Source organism: Mus caroli, chromosome 12 (genome assembly GCF_900094665.2).
Source record: "Mus caroli chromosome 12, CAROLI_EIJ_v1.1, whole genome shotgun sequence".
Classification (NCBI taxonomy): domain Eukaryota; kingdom Metazoa; phylum Chordata; class Mammalia; order Rodentia; family Muridae; genus Mus; species Mus caroli.
This window is the reverse complement of record NC_034581.1, coordinates 47,666,363-47,684,857: the sequence shown is the minus strand read 5'-3', so window position 1 is coordinate 47,684,857 and position 18,495 is coordinate 47,666,363. Positions and strand designations below refer to the sequence as shown.

Sequence of the window (18,495 nt, the reverse complement as noted above, 5' to 3'; positions counted from 1 at the left end):
TCATGAAGCATTTGTCTGTCTGTGCCTGGCTTATATCACTTTAAATGATGTCCTCCAGATTCATCTATATTATTGAAGCAACTCCATTTTTTAAGGTTGAACACTGTTCCACTAAGAATATAAATAGTGCTCTTTATTTCCTCATCTGTGATGTCCATTTACAATGGTCCCATACCTTGGCTTCTGTGAATAATGCTATAGAGAACTCGCAAGCACATGCACGTTCATGGAGTGCTTACTTTACTGCCAGAGGATATATACAGAGCAGTGGGGCTGCCGGTCCATATAGCTTTAATCTGTAACTGGAAAATAATTTTGAAGTGTGGAGAGATGTCTCAGCAGTTAAGATCGAGTTCTGCTCCTGCAGAGGACTGGAATTTGGGTGACAACTCCTTTGTCAATTGCCTGTAATTTACAGCTTACACCTGCCTGTAAGTCCAGCTTACACGACCTCTTCTGGCATCCATGGGAACCTGTACTCTTATGCTCGCATACCACCCAACACATATGCACATAATTAAAAACAAAATCTTTAAAAAAATTAAACCAGTTCTATATGATCCCAGAAAGCTATAGTGATTGGCATTTCCACAAGCCATGTGCTGGTGGGCCCTTTCTCTACTTCTCTCAAGTCTCTCTTTATCTGTTGTACAGCGTCCTCCCCAACAGGGTGCTCCAGGGGGGTTCCTTTGCATGTCTGACAATTAGTGATGTTGAACATTCATATACACGATGGGCACTTGTGTGCCTTTTTGCACTTTTTCCCTTGCAATTAGGTTTTAGGTTCTTTACATATCTTGGATAGTAGTCCCTCTGCTGGTTTTTGTCAAGTTGATACAAACCTAGACACCTGGGAAGAGGGAATCGTAATAGAGAAAGATGCCTCCATAAGATTAGCCTACAGGCAAGTCTGTGGGGGCATTTTCTGGCTTAAGGAATGACGTAAAAGGCCTAGCTTGCCGGGGATGGTGCCTGCCAACCCTGGGCAGGTGGAGCATCTAAGACTAAACAAACCAGTAAGCAGCATTCCTCTGCGGTTTCTGCTTCTGTTCCTAACTCTAGGCTCCTGCCCTGACTTCCCTCAGTGATAGACTGTAACGATGTGGAAGTAAGTGTAAGATGGAATACACCCTTTCCCCCAGTTGCTTTGGTCATCTTTCACTGCAGCATTAGGAATGCTAACTTAAATGTCCTTGTCACATACACAGAGCAAGGTCACAGGGGAGCTTTGCTCAGGTTTATAGTCTCACAACATATATTTATGCTTTTAGACTAGTGGAAGTTGGCTTTTGTATAGAGTGATCTAACTTAATTCTTTTCATGTGGATACCCAGTTGTCCCCAGACCATCTATTGATGAGACTGCCCCTTCCCCATTCCATATTCTCGACATTTTGGTTTAAAAGTCAGTGATCAAATGTGTATATTTACTTCAGGGCATTTAGTTGCCCTGTTTCTTAAAGTCAAACAATAAGTATGCTCGTCATATAAAAATTACTTGAGCTGTTCATTTAAAATTGTGCCTTATAGGTAGGCATGTTGCAACTCAGTAAAATGTTGTCTTCAAAAGAGGAGGTGATCATGGGGCTGAGGAGATGGCTCTGAGCTCAACTACCTATAATTCCAGCCCCTGGGTACCAGCGCCCTTCTATGGCCCCTTGGGCATCTGTACTAAGGTGCAAGTGACCCCCACATTTCCCTGACATGCGCATAATTAAAAACTGTTTTTTTTTAAAAGGTGATCATGAAGAGACTGGTAATAAAACACTATGAACAAATGACCAAGATGATGATATATCAGGCATCCCCGGACTAGCAAAACAACCATCTACTTCAAATGGAAATGGCCCATAAACACAAAGGAGGTATGGAAAGTCTATGACAAACTCCGGGGAAGGACAGGGTCCTGCCCTTACCTAACACTGCAGTGCAGACCTGAGACATCCAAGATGATGGTGTTACACAGCCTATCAATAGTAGCCATTAGTCACAAGTGCCCACTGAACACTGGCAGTGGGGTAGTCTACAGGGAAGGAAATCCAAGCTGCCAGTGACTTAGTCAGAAGAGAAAAATATTTCTGTAACTTGTTCATAAGTTATTTATTTTTAAAGTTTTTAATCAAAGTATACTACACATGTAAGTACAGGAGTTAGAAGTGGACATCTGTTAAGGTTCTGTTAAGAGAAAAAACAATGGCAGGATTCTAGATGTTTCCTTATGTACCCTTGAAAATGCTTCTCAAAGAAACAGACAGACCTGATTTTTAACACAGTAAACTCACTTTATATGATCTTAAGCTTGATAGGAATGCAATTATATAGCAGGCTTCCTTTCTTCCCATCTAAGCCATCTATTTGTAATATATTTTCATATAGTCCAACGCTCTATAATCCACTCTTCTATCACTATATGGGCTATTTCTAAGCTTTGAATATTATAAAAAAGCTTCTATGGATGCTTTTATATTTCTTTATAAAATTCTGAGTATCAGATTATACCCAGATATCATTCCTAACATGGCTTGAATTTGCATTGCCATAATTCTGAGTGAAGCTGAGTACATTTTAAATGTGATCTTAGTCATTTGTATGTCAGCGTCTACAATCTGCCTATTCAGGGATTTGGCCTATTTTTGCAAACATGTATTTTCTACTTACTAAATAGTAAGGATTCCTGGGAGAAGGGTGGCAGGGTGGCCCAGTGAGTAAAGGCAAACCTGACAACCTGTGTTTAACCCTCAGAACCCACGTAAGGAGAAGGAGAGAACCAATTCCATAAGTGACTCTCTGATATTCACACAGACATCATGGAAATGGATTCTCCAACCACATTAAGTACATGTGTACATGTACATACACACACACACACACACACACTTTTAAAAATTGGATTACTTTTTATGATTTTTAAAAATAGATTTCATATTAAAATGGTATTTTAAATGTATTATTAAACTTAATTTTGCTTGATTTGTTTTATTTTTATATTAAAAAATATAGCTGCCCAAAATTTTAAAGTTACATTTGTGGCTTACTTTATATTTCCATTAGACAGTGCTTTCCTGGACAACATCTGACCATGAGTGTAGTCTGGAAGTCATCCTATCTATCTAATGTCAAAATGTGTAAAAATGTCCAAAACTATTTTATTGGGTTCTAAGATTTGTAATAAGTATTATACTTAATTGATTAGATTTATTATTAATATTGTTGTCATTATGCTATGTATGCATGTGTGCTACAGTCCCACATTGAGGTCAAAAGACAACTTTGTGGAGTCAATTCTCTTTAGTCATTTATATGTACATATATATTTATAAGTATATGTATACATACATATACATACATGTTATTTATGTAGATATGTGAATAATATGTCTAGTTTGTCATATATATGGCATATATTTTCTCTTTAAATAATTAAAATTATTGATTGATGTAGACTACATGACAAATGACTCAGTTACAACAAGGTTAGTTATGGGAAAGCCAGAGGGAGTGTGCACATAAAGGAGCTTAGAGTCCACTGTACTTTGATGGGACATCAGGTCTCTAGTCACTGAGGTAATTAGGAAGAATCTAGAACATCCATATTCCAATTTTGTTCATAGAAATTCTTCTCCTGAATAGGAAGTAAATGTCTACATGACCCACATTAAAACAAAACAGCCTCACACCTTGTGAATGCTTTATAAATCGCTAAGTGTTTGTGTTTCCTGTAGGGCTGTTGTGTATGTCCTTTGATAGCAGACACATTAAAAACAGCAGCTTTGCTCTGGCTTAATTTGCATAAAGCCATGAAGCTGCAGCTGCAGGCAAGCTCAACCATGTTTATGCCTCATCACAGTATAAGCTCCCTTTTTCCTTCTTACCTCAGCTAGTTTTCCTTGGAGAAAGCAAATATTACATGCCTGGCTAACACCGCCACCCCCCCCCATTTACATATTATTCCTACAGAATTCCTATCCATCACTGGCTCAATGGAGTACTTCTTACATTAACACTTAAAAAACTGAGTCTTGAAATATCAACATTGCTCTGAATATTGGATTTTTGTGTCTAAATGTACTGAATTAAGCAGACTCAAAATTTTAATTTCTTTTTGCTATTTGAAACCCTAATTTAGGCAAGCAACAAATAAGACTGTTAGGCTACTATATAATCCAATTTCTCAAGGTTAGAATCAGGTTAAATGCTGGCTGGAACCTGTCATAAGCATTAAAAGCGATGTTTTTTTAAGAAACTGTGTGTGTGGTGGGGGAGTACATCGTTACATAAAGAAATGAATATTAGTAATGGACATAGATTAGATTCATAGGTGCTTTTCTGCTTTGCACCTATTTCTGAAGCATGCATACAGACACTATAACTTTAAAAACAAAATGGTTGTCCTTGGTTTTGTCTTTATAAGAAGTCTAATGTGAAAAGAATATGTGGGGAGGTCTGTGTCTACACCCCTTTCATGGACCAGAGAAGTGGCCATGGTCCATGGGGTCCAACTCTTCTAGATCTTGCATTCTTAGTCTCTAAGCGGAGGATTTATATTGGTTCCTGAAGCCTGCCACCAACAGTAACAGTCTGAGCTACTAATCATAGTACTACATGCTAAGTTATGCCAAGTACTGAAATGCAATCTTATTCAACCACTCCTTATGACCAGAGGGACAAGGAGTACAAGAAACCTCATGCGGAATTACTTGCCCTAGGTTACATAATAAATTACAAAGCTAAAGTCAGTCCAGGTCACTGACTTATGTGTGGAAGCAGGACGGCAAGTAAACGGACTGAGGACTTTACTCACAGACGCAAGTGGCCTTGGATAATGATAAGTCAATACAGTTTAGAAGCAATTTAAGATGATAACTAGGGGATAGTCACAGACAGGCCCAATTTGCATTCTCCTTTGCACTCAGGAATGCAATGAAGCCAAAGTCATCCTAAAGATCATGGTCATTAGAGCCTCAGCCCATTTCTCAGTGCTCCTGTTTCCACCAGCTTCGTATCCTTACTTGAAAGAGTAAACCTCAATGATAAGCAAACACTAGACTCCTCGACTGTCTTTGGGATGAACCATGATGCCCACAGTGCCCATCTCAATTCTGGTTCAACTGCAGAAATCACAGGTGAGAATGCGGGACCTGGAAAGAGCGGACTGCTTGGGAGTGACTAACGTAGCCCAGCTCCTCACTAAACAAATGGATACATTTATGTATGTTTCCCTGTAACATGGGGGAATGATGCTCTCTTCCTCACAGGGGTGTTCTGAGGGTAAAATGAGCTTAATGCATTAACTAACTTAGAAAGGTAGTGTAGTTTCGAGCACACAAGAACTCCTAAGAAACCCTGTGGAAAAGCAGAGCCGATCCTGCAGCTGGTTACTAGGATGTAATTACAGCTGAGATGCACAGTGCTGTCAGTATATTTTTGTAAAGGGTAAAAGTAATTTTCTAAAAATAAAGTAAAATAAATAAATAAAAAATAAAAACAATAAAATTCCTTACTGTCAAGAAGGAAGTCATTGGTCACATTATATGCAAACTAGTCAACATGAAATCCTGAAAAGAATTTAAACAGTATGATATAAGGCCCTCTTGGAGACAATACTTCTCTAAGTACATCTTTATCAGTCTGTTTTTATTGCTGTAACAAACTATCTAAGGGAGGCAAACATTATAAAGAAAAGAGACCTACAGCCCACAGTTTTGGAAATGATAGGACTTGGTGTATCAGCTAAGCTCTCATGAGTATCTCATGACATGGAAGAAACTTACGGGAAGGGTGAAGTCACATCACCAAACAGGAAGCCAGAGGGTGATTTGGGGCCACGGTCACTCTTATTTTTAACTGATCCCATAATCTCTTCTGGGAGCATGCCCCAGTGATATAACAAAGGCGCCACCCTGAGAACCAAGTCTCCCGTGTAGTCCTTCAGAGGGACAAACCACAACCAAACCACAGCAGCATCACAGGTAAGACAGGTGAGGCTGACACTTAGCATGCAGAGAGTAAACTACTGTGGGGTCATACTGAGCAGAGAACCAGCTCCAGGAAGATTAACAGGAACATAATCCTCCGTCAATGTGAGGTCCTTCCCGTCACGGCGGTCACTCTGGATCACGTGCTGATGCCTATCACCTTGGCATTTTACACCCGATCCACTAGACATGCACATGAATATATGTGTCTTTATAACTGACAACGGGCTTCTCTTAAGAATTTAGGCTAATGCTGTGTAAAACCTTTGGTTCCATCTTACTGTACTGATTCATAACCAACAGTGCATCACATGCGAGTGTCTGACCGTTCAGGTTTCCTTACTGTCTCCTTGCTTACTTGGAGCCTGTCCCATCATCCCCAGCACGTTAAAACACTTTAAGGAGCTATTCTAACTGTACCTCCTTCTTGGTTATCTTTTTATGGGTTCCCCTCATAAGAAAAGTCCAAATGTAATATGAAAGATCAAACCCAGATCATTCGTCCAGTATATATTTATTGAGCAGCTACATGTTTAGACACAGACCAAGGCAGGGCTCCATCTACAGAGCTTACGATGTACAAATGCAAATGTGAAAGGGGAAAGAGCACACTGAAACCACAAACAGAAGGAGCTCTCGTAGTAAACAGCACTAGGCCAAGTCCCCAAGAGAAAGGTCTGCTTGTTTAGTCTGGGTACCTAAGGATGAAAAGATTTACGTGGAAAGTGAGGGTAAAATGTGCTTGGGTGTCAAAGCAGCTGAAGGTCCTGAGGACGCATGGGATGGAAGAATGCTGAGAAGTGGAGGAAGAACAAAATGGCTATGATAAGGAAAAGGGCAGAGCAGGCTATGCTCTGGGCCACAGTGACAGTGTGACTGTGGGACGGGTGGCTGAGACGGGGAGGATGTTCAAGGCAGGTTCCCTTGCCACCCAGGGACTCAGACTCTTGTGTGAAGACCGAAGATAAGCCAGTAGTGGGGTGAGAGGTGGACTGGACATGTGTACAGAGTCACAGGAAGTATCATTAACTTTACATGGCATGTTGGGAGAGGGAAAAAAAAAAAAAACCTCCCCAGGGCAAGTAACTCCTGAGCTGAAATCTGAAGAGTGAACACAGGTTACCTGGGCAGGAAGTGACCATATCAGGGAATAGTTCACCATGTCCAAACTTACAGAACAGAAGCAAATGGCTTTCCCCTAACCCCAGCCCCACTGGCCCAAAGAAGAAAGTTTTCTTATTCTCAGATCTTAGGGCCCTTTCAGCATCACAAAGTTAATCAACAAATCAAAAAGTAGTCAGAGAAAACGGGTCTGCTTTTCTTTCTGGGGTTATCATAGAAGCATACAGTCCATGCTGTGCTGGGGTTCCCTGTGTGAAGGTGTTTGTCTGGATATTCAACTGTTAATCCTGTACCCGCAGAGAGTTAAGGGCTCATCTTCACTCTCATATTTTGTAAATATTTGTTTCTTCTTCACCTGCTTAAGGCAATCTAGAATTGTATCTGATTGGCTTTAATAGAGATCTGACGGCCAATAGCTGGGCAGGAAGTGGAAGGCAGAACTGACAGGCAGAGATAGGGACATTAGGTGGATGCCTGGAACAGAGCAGAGAGGTCAACCTGGCCACATAGTGGGACGTGGACCAGGATTATTTGGGATAGAGTAGTAAGAAGACTGCCTAGCTAAGGCCTAAGCTTAAAAAACATTAATAAGCCTCTGTGTCGTTATTTACATCACTGGTGGGTCCGAGGAAGTCTCGCTCTAGTGCTGGGTAGCTTTTGCCAACTTGATACAAGCTAGAGTCAGTAGGATGAGGAAGGCTCAGATGAGTAAATACTAACTACTAGTTGACACAGGAACATCTAGCCCACTGCTAGCCAAGCCATTTTTGGGCAGGCAGGCCAGGGCTGCACAGGAAAGGTAGCTGAGCGAGGCAGGAAAAGCAAGTTCATATTCATCATTCTTCCATGGTTTCTGCTGTGAATTCCTGCCTTGGCCTCCCTCAGTGATGGACGCTGATTCTTAGGATGAAATAAACCATTTCCTCCCAGGTTTCTCTTAGTCGTGGCATTTATCACAGCAATAGAAAGTAAACTGGAACACAGTGCTTCATTCTAAAGGACACTAAGTATCAGCACATAGGTACTCGTGCAATACATCAGTTAACAACCGTTTGTTGAATTAGAGTTAAGTGAGCCCCTGCGTGGCTGAGGAATGAGGGAGTAACCACACAGTGCGGGACTCTTCAGGAGCTGGATGGGCTTCCAAAGAAAGGCCTGGAAAGACAATCCCCATGAGACCAACACTCAGGCGGTCAAACAGCAGCAAGGTACACAAGGCGCTCTCAGAGAGTAAGTAACAAAAGTGGGTCAGAAGGATACCATACATGAATTACTACTAAAAGTGGGCAAGGTTGAACATTCTTATATGCTTTTGAAAAGAGCAATCTATATACAAATCCTGCTATAATCAAGGATTTTTCATAGTTTTTTTTTTATCATTTCAGGCAGAGGCTAGAATTTAATCCCTCATCTCTTTCCTCCTTTCCCGAGCTATGCGTTGAGTTAAGAAATCATTTAAATTAACTTCAAAACGTTCTTGCAGACATCACTAAACTCTGTCCATACCAATGAATTCCAATGACATCACTGTCTCCATGGTAACTAATGCACTTCAAAAGAGGGAAAACAGAACAAGGCTGAAAAGCAAGGGAACAGGAATGAAGTGGGATAAACTGCGAAGCACTGCCTCTGCATTATGGAGCACTTTCTAACTGTGCAGCACTGCCTCTACATTATGGGGCACTTTCTAACTGAACACTTTGCCGTTCCTTACACTTGGAGCTTTTAAGAGCCAGAAGGCTCAAAAGTCACCATATTCACGTCTCACTGATAACTGAGACCCACTTTTCTACAGAGCAGCACCATGGTTGTTAGACTACATACAGAGCTCAGCACTGGACGTTCTTGTTCACCAGTGAGCTTTACTCCAGACATGCATGCGTCCTTTGGGTTTAAGAGATGATTAAGACATCCTATTTGTTTTTAAAATGATTTTGCAGTATAGAGGGCAAATGATTAAAATCAGGGCATAAAAAGAGTGCTATCACAGAGATACAGCAGGCAGATGTCTAAATTGCCAGAAAAGCGGGGACTGATTAACTCCATCTTAGAAACAGCCTCAGAATATACACTCTGGTGATTTTCATTTCTATGCCATTTAGTCCCAACACACCCATGACCACATCGGCCTTATCAAGACCCTGAACTGTCCTAAGCCTGCAAACTTAAAACTACTTGTGCGATCCCAAGCAGCTGTTTCCTCTCTTCACCAGGCCTGGATGCAGTCCTCCGGGCCCTTGCAGGCCACCACCCCTCACTTCCTTGTGGCATTTCCTTGTTAACATCCTCAACTTTTATCCTTATGTGGCATCTAGCCAGCGATATCCCAGCTGGGCTTAGTGACTGGCCTCTTTTCCTCTGTTATGTTCTGTAAGAATTATATGGCCTACTCTCTGGCTTGGAGACCAGAAAAAAAAAAACCTAACACATCAGTATGAGATTGTTTTTTTTAATAATTGTATGTCAAGAAGTATCAAGAATGTCAGAGGAAAGAAACATCTGAACTAAAAGCACACACACTGACTGTTGCAGCTGTGATCATTAGACTTTGAGTAAAGAGTTCACAAAGGGTATGGCCCATAGCCACTACGACCTCAAACGACAGTGTTAGTTAAAATGATCTAGTAGTATAAAATGGATCGTTTCTGAGGTGAAATGGAAGAGAAAATCTCCATTTTGGTAACTCACTTTCTTTCATGGATTTGCTGATGTTGAGTGCGGTAGATATACATCTCTGCCTTCACCTCAGCGCAGGCAAAGTTCAGCACTCACATCCCTGCATCAGAGCACTAGTATCCAGGCCTTGCAGTGGTAGTAACAGACCTGTGGTTATGTTACTAACTTTTTCCAGGAAGGATTATAGACCACTTGTTAACTCAGAGCCATCGGGCAAGTAGAAGGCTACCTCTCTCTTTGCCACTTAACATTTTAATCTCATGTAAGACGATGCACTGGTCAGTGATCTCCACAGCCAGTGCTTGCATCTAGTTTATTCTGGAAGACATAATTCAAGTCACATTGTTCAAAACACATGCAATAGAGGTTTTCTGCCCATAGTGGCCACGTGATTAGCATTGCTTTAACTTTTTTCCAAGCTAAATTGTGGAGCCTAGAATGCCTGCTCTAAACCCACTAATCACACATTCAGGTCTACCAGTGAAAGCAGCCATAGTGTCCTGGAAAGAAAGCAGCCAGGCATGTCCCTTACTAGGCTCACCACTCCCGCTAGCGTGGGAAGAGAGGTACTCCTGGGTAGGGGCACCTTGACTCTGCTATATATACTCTTTTACATCTTTCAAGGCTCCTCTCAGAGACGAACACTTAAGAAAGCATCCCAGAACATTATCCTGAGTCATGGTCTCTTTGAAGAATTAGAGGAAAGTTATGGGTTCTTCCCATAACCAACCAAACAAAAATATCATACAGTTTGTGGTGGAAGGAAAGCAGGATAGAGAAGTATGAGAACCCTGATGCTAATCCATGTGTCTAAGACTTTAAAACTCGTTCTTTATTATTATTGCATATGCACTTGTGAGCACAGGTGTGCACTGCATGACGCACATGTGGAGATGAGAGGTCAGATGTGTGAGTCGGTTCTCCTTTCACCTTCACATGGGTTCTGAGGATTGAACTCAGGTTGTTAGGCTTATACAACAAGTACTTTACCACTGAGCCAGCCTTTTGGCTTGAACCAAAGTTTTCAAAGCCCTATTTCTATTAGCTCTAAAGATGTCCGTGGAGAGGCGCACAGACAGAAGCACTGCAGGGGTCATGTTCTATCTGCCCTCTGGTTCTATGCCTTGGCTTTTGTTGAGGCCCCTAGAAGGAAAACCTTTCCCTCAGAGTAAAGAAGAGGGGAGTGTGTTTAATATAGTTTCCTCCTCACAGGAATCTAGTGGAAGTAGGTATGTGTCTGGCCTCAGCAGGGCTTCTCGTGAGCAAGCAGCCTGTTCTAACCATGTGCACATGGACAGGGTCTTAATTGGTATCATGCTGCTTTCCTTTGGCTGCTAGAAAATTCATAGCATATTTAAGTTCCTTAATGGCATGCAATTTGTTTGCTGACTTTACTCTGGGCTCCATCTGATCTTAATTATTCTATGTCTATTTTTATTACATTCTTACATTATTTTGTCATGTACAGAATATCCTAAAATACTCCCTAGAAGAACCTGGGCTATCAAGACTTAAAATGTAGAGAGCCAGAAGGAAAAGGAGTCACCTTTTCACCTCCTTCCCTACAGGTACTTTATTGTAGACTATCACGAAAGCATTTCCGGAGACAGTCATGTGACTCCATCAGCACTGGAAAGCATAGTTTTGCAGAAAACTTGAAATCCCTGGACTCTGGCTCAGAATTCCTCTTGATTAGCATGATTTAGACATATTTGTAACCTTAAGTATGTTTTATAGTAACTGGGAAGATCAACTAGGAGTTCATGAAATGTTCAACAGAAGGTTAAACTAAACCACGGATGATGTTTTGTTCAGGACTTGTCATAGGCTTGTGGGATCTCATGCTTTTAGCAGGGAGGATGTAAATGCTTACAGGCACATTGACTTTCCGGAACATCTCCGCACCCTTGTGTGCATCCATTAATGCAATGTCCTGAGGCGTGGAGACAATCACAGCACCTGACCAAAGGGAAACGAAACAAAGTATCTTTTAATACTTCAGGGGAAGCTTGCTTCCTACATGACTTTATTCACATGCTCTTGAGGCCTCTACACTGCTTGGCCAATCCACACAAGTTTGACATAAGCAAGTTTCCTTTCCTGTCTTTGACCCCTGGCTTCTGAAATCACAGCTGACTGAGCAGCACAGCCAGAGCATTGCAACCTCATTTATTCAGACACCTGTTGATGAGACATGTATGGGGCCAGCCACCCAGAAGTCAGGGGTCTAACTGGTACACCAGAAAAAAACGAGGACTGCCACAGAGTACTCGGTGCTAACACAGAGAATGTGCATGGACTCCTGAAGCTCTACCGAGCGACAGGAAGGGGCACTCAGGAAGAGGGAATGGTGAGCGTGATGTGAAGGGTGGAGAAGTGGAAGACAAGGAGAAGCAATACAGATGTCCAGAAAGAGGCAATTCCTAAGCTGGGTTTTAAATGTTTATGTTCTGAAAAACTCACACAGTAGTTGATGGTTTGGTTGGGGTAAAGCCAAGGGCTATGGTAGAAATGTGGATGCAGCCTGGTCAGGCTTGAATGGAGTCAACATTGAGTGATGGGGACCCTGCACACACAGATGGCCCTGGGAGAGTGTTTGTTGAAATGCAAAGATGTATGATTAGTGGATTCTGTGACCTTCATGAATTCTGTGGTTTAGATACTCCAATAACCAGTATCACACAGCTTACAGTTTAATACACAAAAACGCAGCATTTCAGAGCCCAGATAGACAGTCTATCAGAGCAAATAAAAATAGAGGTGCGATTGGCAACTAGTATCTGATTAGGGGAAGTAAAGGTGAAGTGGTGCCACAGACTACTGTCTGAAGGTCCTGGGAAGGGCTAGGTAAGGGAAAGGAGCAGGACCACCAAGTGACACAGCACACAAACGGGGAGACAAGCAGAGCAAGCTACGACAAGCAATATCCCATGGCATTTCCCCAACAGGAAGCCACAAACTCTTTTTGTAATCAACATTTCTTCTCATCAAAATATCAATAATTTGAATGTCATTGATTTTTTTTAAAGTTTTGGTTGTACATCTTTATTAAACTTTTATTTATTTAATTTTTATCTAGCAGTAACTTTAGAAGAAGAAGTCTTATCTATTATCAACTTTGAGATACAAATATATAAGGGTTCAAAATCTGATCCTATAGCTGATGGGCTGTGTGTGCCCATGTTGGCTTCAATTTCTTTCTCACAAATGGCACAGTCATACCATTTCTGTGGGTTGCAGTACTACACCACTGCTAGACACTGATATCAGTTATGATGCCTTGCTTCTAAAAAGAGGTGCTATTAAAAAAAGCATCGCTACTATGTTTATTATTATTAATAAAATGCCTCAGAAGACGCCAGGAAGGTTGTTTCCTCGTGCCATTAGACAGATCATTCTAGACTTAAAACAGTTTCATGGAGCATTCCAGCTTTCTTTTATTAATTTCTCTGGTTAACAACCCAAAAGCTAGACCATAGTTCTTTCTTTTAAAAGATGATTAATCACATCTCTGCAAAAATTATTCTCTACACATACAAAGTATTTCCACAATCTGCCACCTCCTCAACCCTGTTATTAATATATTTCCATATACAGTCATGTGGAAGGAATTAATCCTAGCTCTGGCCCCATCTAGCTGTGACTAATCTTGGGCAAGAAACTCAGCAACACCGTAGGTTTCAGTTTTCCTGACTGTAAAAGTGGAGTGTGTATTATATTGTTCCCAAGGCCTCCTGTGACTGGTGATCTAGCATTTGCTCCTAGCTGTATTTCTGAGCCTTGCCTCTGTTTACCCTGTTAACCCTGACTGCCCCGGGTATCTTAGTACGTGGAAGTAAGGACTGCCTCTCAAACCTAGGCTGTTTTTCCCATAGGAACAAGGAGCTTTGCTGGGTTGTTTCCTCCTAATCTTCTCCCTCACAATTACCCACTACGCAGGGTGTTCTCTATTGTATTAGCTCGAAAGAGTGCTCTGAACTCTAGCCACAGGACATAAATGCATTCTTGCTCAATTATTCTTGTCTACTATTTGTATCTCATTACACAATGCAGGTTCATGTTTTTATGGTCTGTATGTGTGTCCTCCAAAGGACTTACTTACTAGAGGCCTAATCTAATGGTGGTACTAGGGTGATATAGGACCTTTAAAAGGTGGGGTCCGATGTTCTACCACCCTGCTTTCTGTGGTTACTCCAGGTAACAGACTCTGTTACTCTAAAGATATAAAAAGAGAAATGAGAAGATAGAAGGGAGAGTTTACCTGGAGTCAGTAGAGGGAGGGAAACGCTAAGCAAGAGGGAAAAGGGAATAAAGAACACAAAGGATGATTGAAAACTCCATGGGGAAACAGGATCCTATGTTTATTTTAAACTACTATTAGTACATATACATTTTGGAGATGCTCATACCATGGGATGACCACTAAGAACAAGCCACTAAGCAGCAGCACCCACCCTACCCCTGCCCCCATGGCCTCTGAATTAGCTCCTGACTCTAGATTCCTGACCTGCTTGAGTTCCTGCTCCGACTTCCTATCTTGATGTGGAAGTGTAAGGCAAATAAACCCTTTCCTCCCCAGTTAGCTTTTGGTCATAGTGTTTCCTCAGAGCAACAGTCACCCTAGCGTGGACAGTGTATGAACACACGTAAATAACTTACATGAACTTATGCCACAAAGGGTAAAATGTTTCTCCCAAGAACCGAAGGCTATCTAACAGAAGCCCTGGTGCCAAGCATGGAAACTTTGAATTGTTGGTCAGGGGACTCCAAAAGATACCTCACGCAACATTGGACACTACTGTTTCCCTTGATTGCCTCCCAGAACATGAAGGTAAGAACCTAAATGCTGAAGACACCACATACTTCAGAACAGAACTTAAAATTAAGTTGCAATTGACCTGGAAGCCTCCTCCCTGACAGCTGGACTGGCTCTCAGTATTCAAAGGTGCAATTGCCAAGGCAGAAAAGCAACCAATAGTGCTATTCAGCACAACAATGGCTGGATTGTCAGGAGATGCACAATAGTACCCCAGGGGTCACCAACACCTGTCTAAGTGGATTTAATCAACCTACTATACACCCAGTCAATTATCCATGGCTAGAGATGTCAGAGGCCCAAGAAGAGAGCCTACTACGACCTTTTCCCCAAACAATATACGTTCTAACTGTATTCTTCTTTTTTTTTTTTAAAGGCAATCCTTTTTTTTTTTTAAAGATTTATTTATTGTTATATGTAAGACACTGTAGCTGTCTTCAGACACACCAGAAGAGGGCATCAGATCTCATTATGGATGGTTATGAGCCACCATGTGGTTGCTGGGATTTGAACTCAGGACCCTAGGAAGAGCAGTCAGTGCTCTTAACCGCTGAGCCATCTCTCCAGCTCTTCTAACTGTATTCTAAATACTTATCTTAAGTATTTCCAAATACATGTAGCTCTCACCCTTTATCAAAGAAGATTCTCTTTGCAATAAATGCAAGTTACAGAGATCCACAACTGATCAATATGCAGAGAATTGGTGACTGTGGGGTCTCTGACCTCAACAGATACATCTGCAACACAAGCCCCTGCACCTAAGGCTCGGGGAAACTCACCAAAAGGGGAAGAAAGAGTATAACAGCCAGAAGACCAGCCTGCTGTGAGACGGTGTCTTCTATGTATGACAGGGAAGTACCACCACAGTCTCTCAATACGATGGTTGCTTTAGAGAGCGTATAGGCAATACCAACCGACATCCCAGCATGGACAGGGGAATTCCACATGGTCTTCTCCTAGATGGAGACCTACAAGTGGACAACACTTGCTATTGCTCAGAGGCAGATCCCCGAGTTTCTAGTCTCCCACCTGATGGATGGTGAGACCCTCTTCCTCACATAAGCTCCTGGCATGACGCCTACTACTTCAAAGTAACACTGCCAAGGGAGCCCAGATCAGAGGTCAAGCAGATTGGGCTATTGAAAGCTTGGGTGTTTATATTCTAAATTCATGAGCTAAATCAATTCCTTTTCTCTATAAAGTACACAGCCTTGTATACTTTGTTACAGCAAGGGAAGCAGACAAACATAATAGCCAATTGTATTTATTTTTAATTTTTTAGCAACCAAACTAATGAGAAAATACCCTGCACAAAATGGGCACTTAGCAAAAAACTGAAGATCTAAAACTACTTGTGTTCATTTTCAAAAACACCTATCTTAGATTAGCATCACATGAAATTTTAGTAATTCTTTAAGCCAGACGTCAAGAGCTCTAACTTCTAGTTTTGTTAATGTATTCTATAACTCTGAATAACAAACTCACTAAATTTAAATCAATCTCAGCATATAAAATGGACCTATTTACACTGGCCCTATTTAACTAAAAAGAGCTGCTCATTTAAAATATATATATAAGAGATATAAGAATGTCCAGTGGCATTCTTGATTGCCACGAGAGTCTAGGAAAGATGAAGGTGACTTAACCTTAACTTAATCATTAGCATCCATCCTATCGGAGTTTCTTCGTACCTAGACTAGAGCCATTCAAACGTTACAAGGGTAGCAATCACTTTTCATGTCACCAAATGTCACACAATGTGTAATCTACCACAGAAAGCACCAGCCAGGTTTATAAAGATACTTTGGTATACGATGTTTTTTAAACAAAAGCATATACTGCATTTTTAAGAATTAAATTCTTGATCCCATCACAGTTTAGGGCTTACTAAGGTTTTGGTCCTTTTACAGAAACGCCCTCTTTTATTGTTCTGAAATTTCAAGCATTTCATATAAGTAACCATTTCAAATACTCCTCTAATAATACTCAGAAGTTATGAAAAATGTAACATAGACAAAGCTTCCAATAAAATGACATTTTAGTCCTTAACCAGTCTACACATTATCATCCAAAAATGTAAATTTTAAAGGAATCATGCCAATTTTTCTCTTGTGATGAATCTCACAGCTTAAAATATAATCTCTTAACTTGAAACATTTTACCCTTGCCTTTCTATATGACAATCCTCAATTTTTTATAGTTTAATACACACGAAGCAATAAGAACTGTCCTAGAACTCACTCTTTGTATACCATTACAAGTGATGTCACTTCTGTTCTCTGATAGATCTGATAGAAACTTGTGCTCCCTCTACTGACTACAAGGAAATGTTATCAATAGTGAAAAGAGTGCTTAGTTTACAAAAGATGTCATTATTTTGGGTGTTAAAAGACTCAAGGATCTCATCAAGAATTCTCTATTCACTTCCTAGGTTAAATATCTAGTTATATAATGTTGTTTAAATATACTTTTCAACTTGAACCTCTTAAAGGTTTTGATCTGCTGAGATCTGCCACCAATGGCTAAGTCTCTGGCAGATCCTGACAAATATGTAAACACCTTACAGAGCAATTACTTAGACTATGGTCTTAATTGTTAAGTCATGTGACTATTTAGAGGCAGATCCATAACTGCATGTCTGGATTTAGGTCACAGTTCGGAGCAGTTAAACATTTAACCCTAATCACTCCAGGTTAGCTGATCATCATTACAGAGGGGTAGAACTACTCAACTGACCAGTACAGCCTGTGGGGCACAGATTGTATCTCACGCCTATGCTTGGCTGACAGCCTCAGCTGGGAGCATAAGCATGGACAAAGCCTGTTCCGAATCATGCCTGCGGGACAGCACTGCATCTTACAGCTTGTGAGCACTTTAACATACAGCCAACAGCGGCTCAAAGGACATGAGTGTGGCCCTCATGCTCACTGCTACCAATTCTACTTGACTTACTAAGATACACACTTACAGCACCAGAGAACCAGCATATACTGCAGATGTAGCTCAGAGGCAGAACATGTGCTTAACACACATGAGGGCCTCAGTCTGAGCACAGCACCACAGGGAAAGGAAAGCAGAAGAGCCACTCAATTAGTGCTGGTTTATCATGACGTCAAGTGTGCAATTGTTATTTACTGTAAAGTAGACTGGAGTCGTTATTGCTAATTCTCCTACATCTTTTGTCACATCTGAACTTCCCGAATTATATCATCAAGGGATGCCCACTAATGTTAGTTATCAAATTAAATAAAATGTGATTTAAACCTAACTCCTTCTCAATTGTGCGCTCAGATCACTTTGAAATATAAGTAATTCTTAGATGAATCACTGTTGGCAGCTTTATGCTTTCTTCAACCACAGATGTTTTATTAATTTAAGCATTACCAATATTTTGCTAACCTTGGAAATAAATTTTGCAAGCCAGGGATGGTAGCACATGCCCGTGGTCCCTGTAGAAAGGCAGAGACAGGAAACTTCCCACAGGTTTACAGTCAGCCTGTTCTACCCAGTGAGTGCTATGTCAGCCAGAGTTGCATAGTGAGGCTAGAAACTAAGTAAGGAAGAAAGGGAATGACGGAAGAAGGGAGGGGAGAAGGGCAGGAAGGAAGTCTGTGAACTGATATGAAAAAGAACTGTCAAAGCAGTAATGGATGCAAATCTACTACTTCAAAGTTACTGGTGGAAGAGGCTGTTCAACTCTATCACTTCTTTACTAGTGGAATCTGGATATGAAAGAAAATAAAACTTGAGACCTGTGATTCATGTAATGTATGTCAAATAGCCCAAAGAGTTGTTTGTGAGCTTTGAAACCTGGGGCTGAGAACAGAACAGAACAGACCAGGACATGCCCCGGTAGGCCCATCACCTCCCTATCTCCCACCCCTCTGACCTAAGTTAAATGTTAACA

The 18,495-nt window shown here is 41.2% G+C and overlaps 1 protein-coding gene across 3 annotated transcripts in view; it reads right to left on the bottom strand.

The window, feature by feature from the left end:
• Nubpl (nucleotide binding protein like) overlaps nucleotides 1-18,495 on the bottom strand; it is a 188,119-nt gene that overhangs the window by 16,637 nt on the left and 152,987 nt on the right. For all 3 annotated transcript variants that reach the window (XM_021179009.2, XM_029484857.1, XM_021179010.2), the window contains one exon: nucleotides 11,646-11,731. In XM_021179009.2, the coding sequence (XP_021034668.1) occupies nucleotides 11,646-11,731 (86 nt within the window). The remainder of the gene's footprint in view (nucleotides 1-11,645; nucleotides 11,732-18,495) is intronic.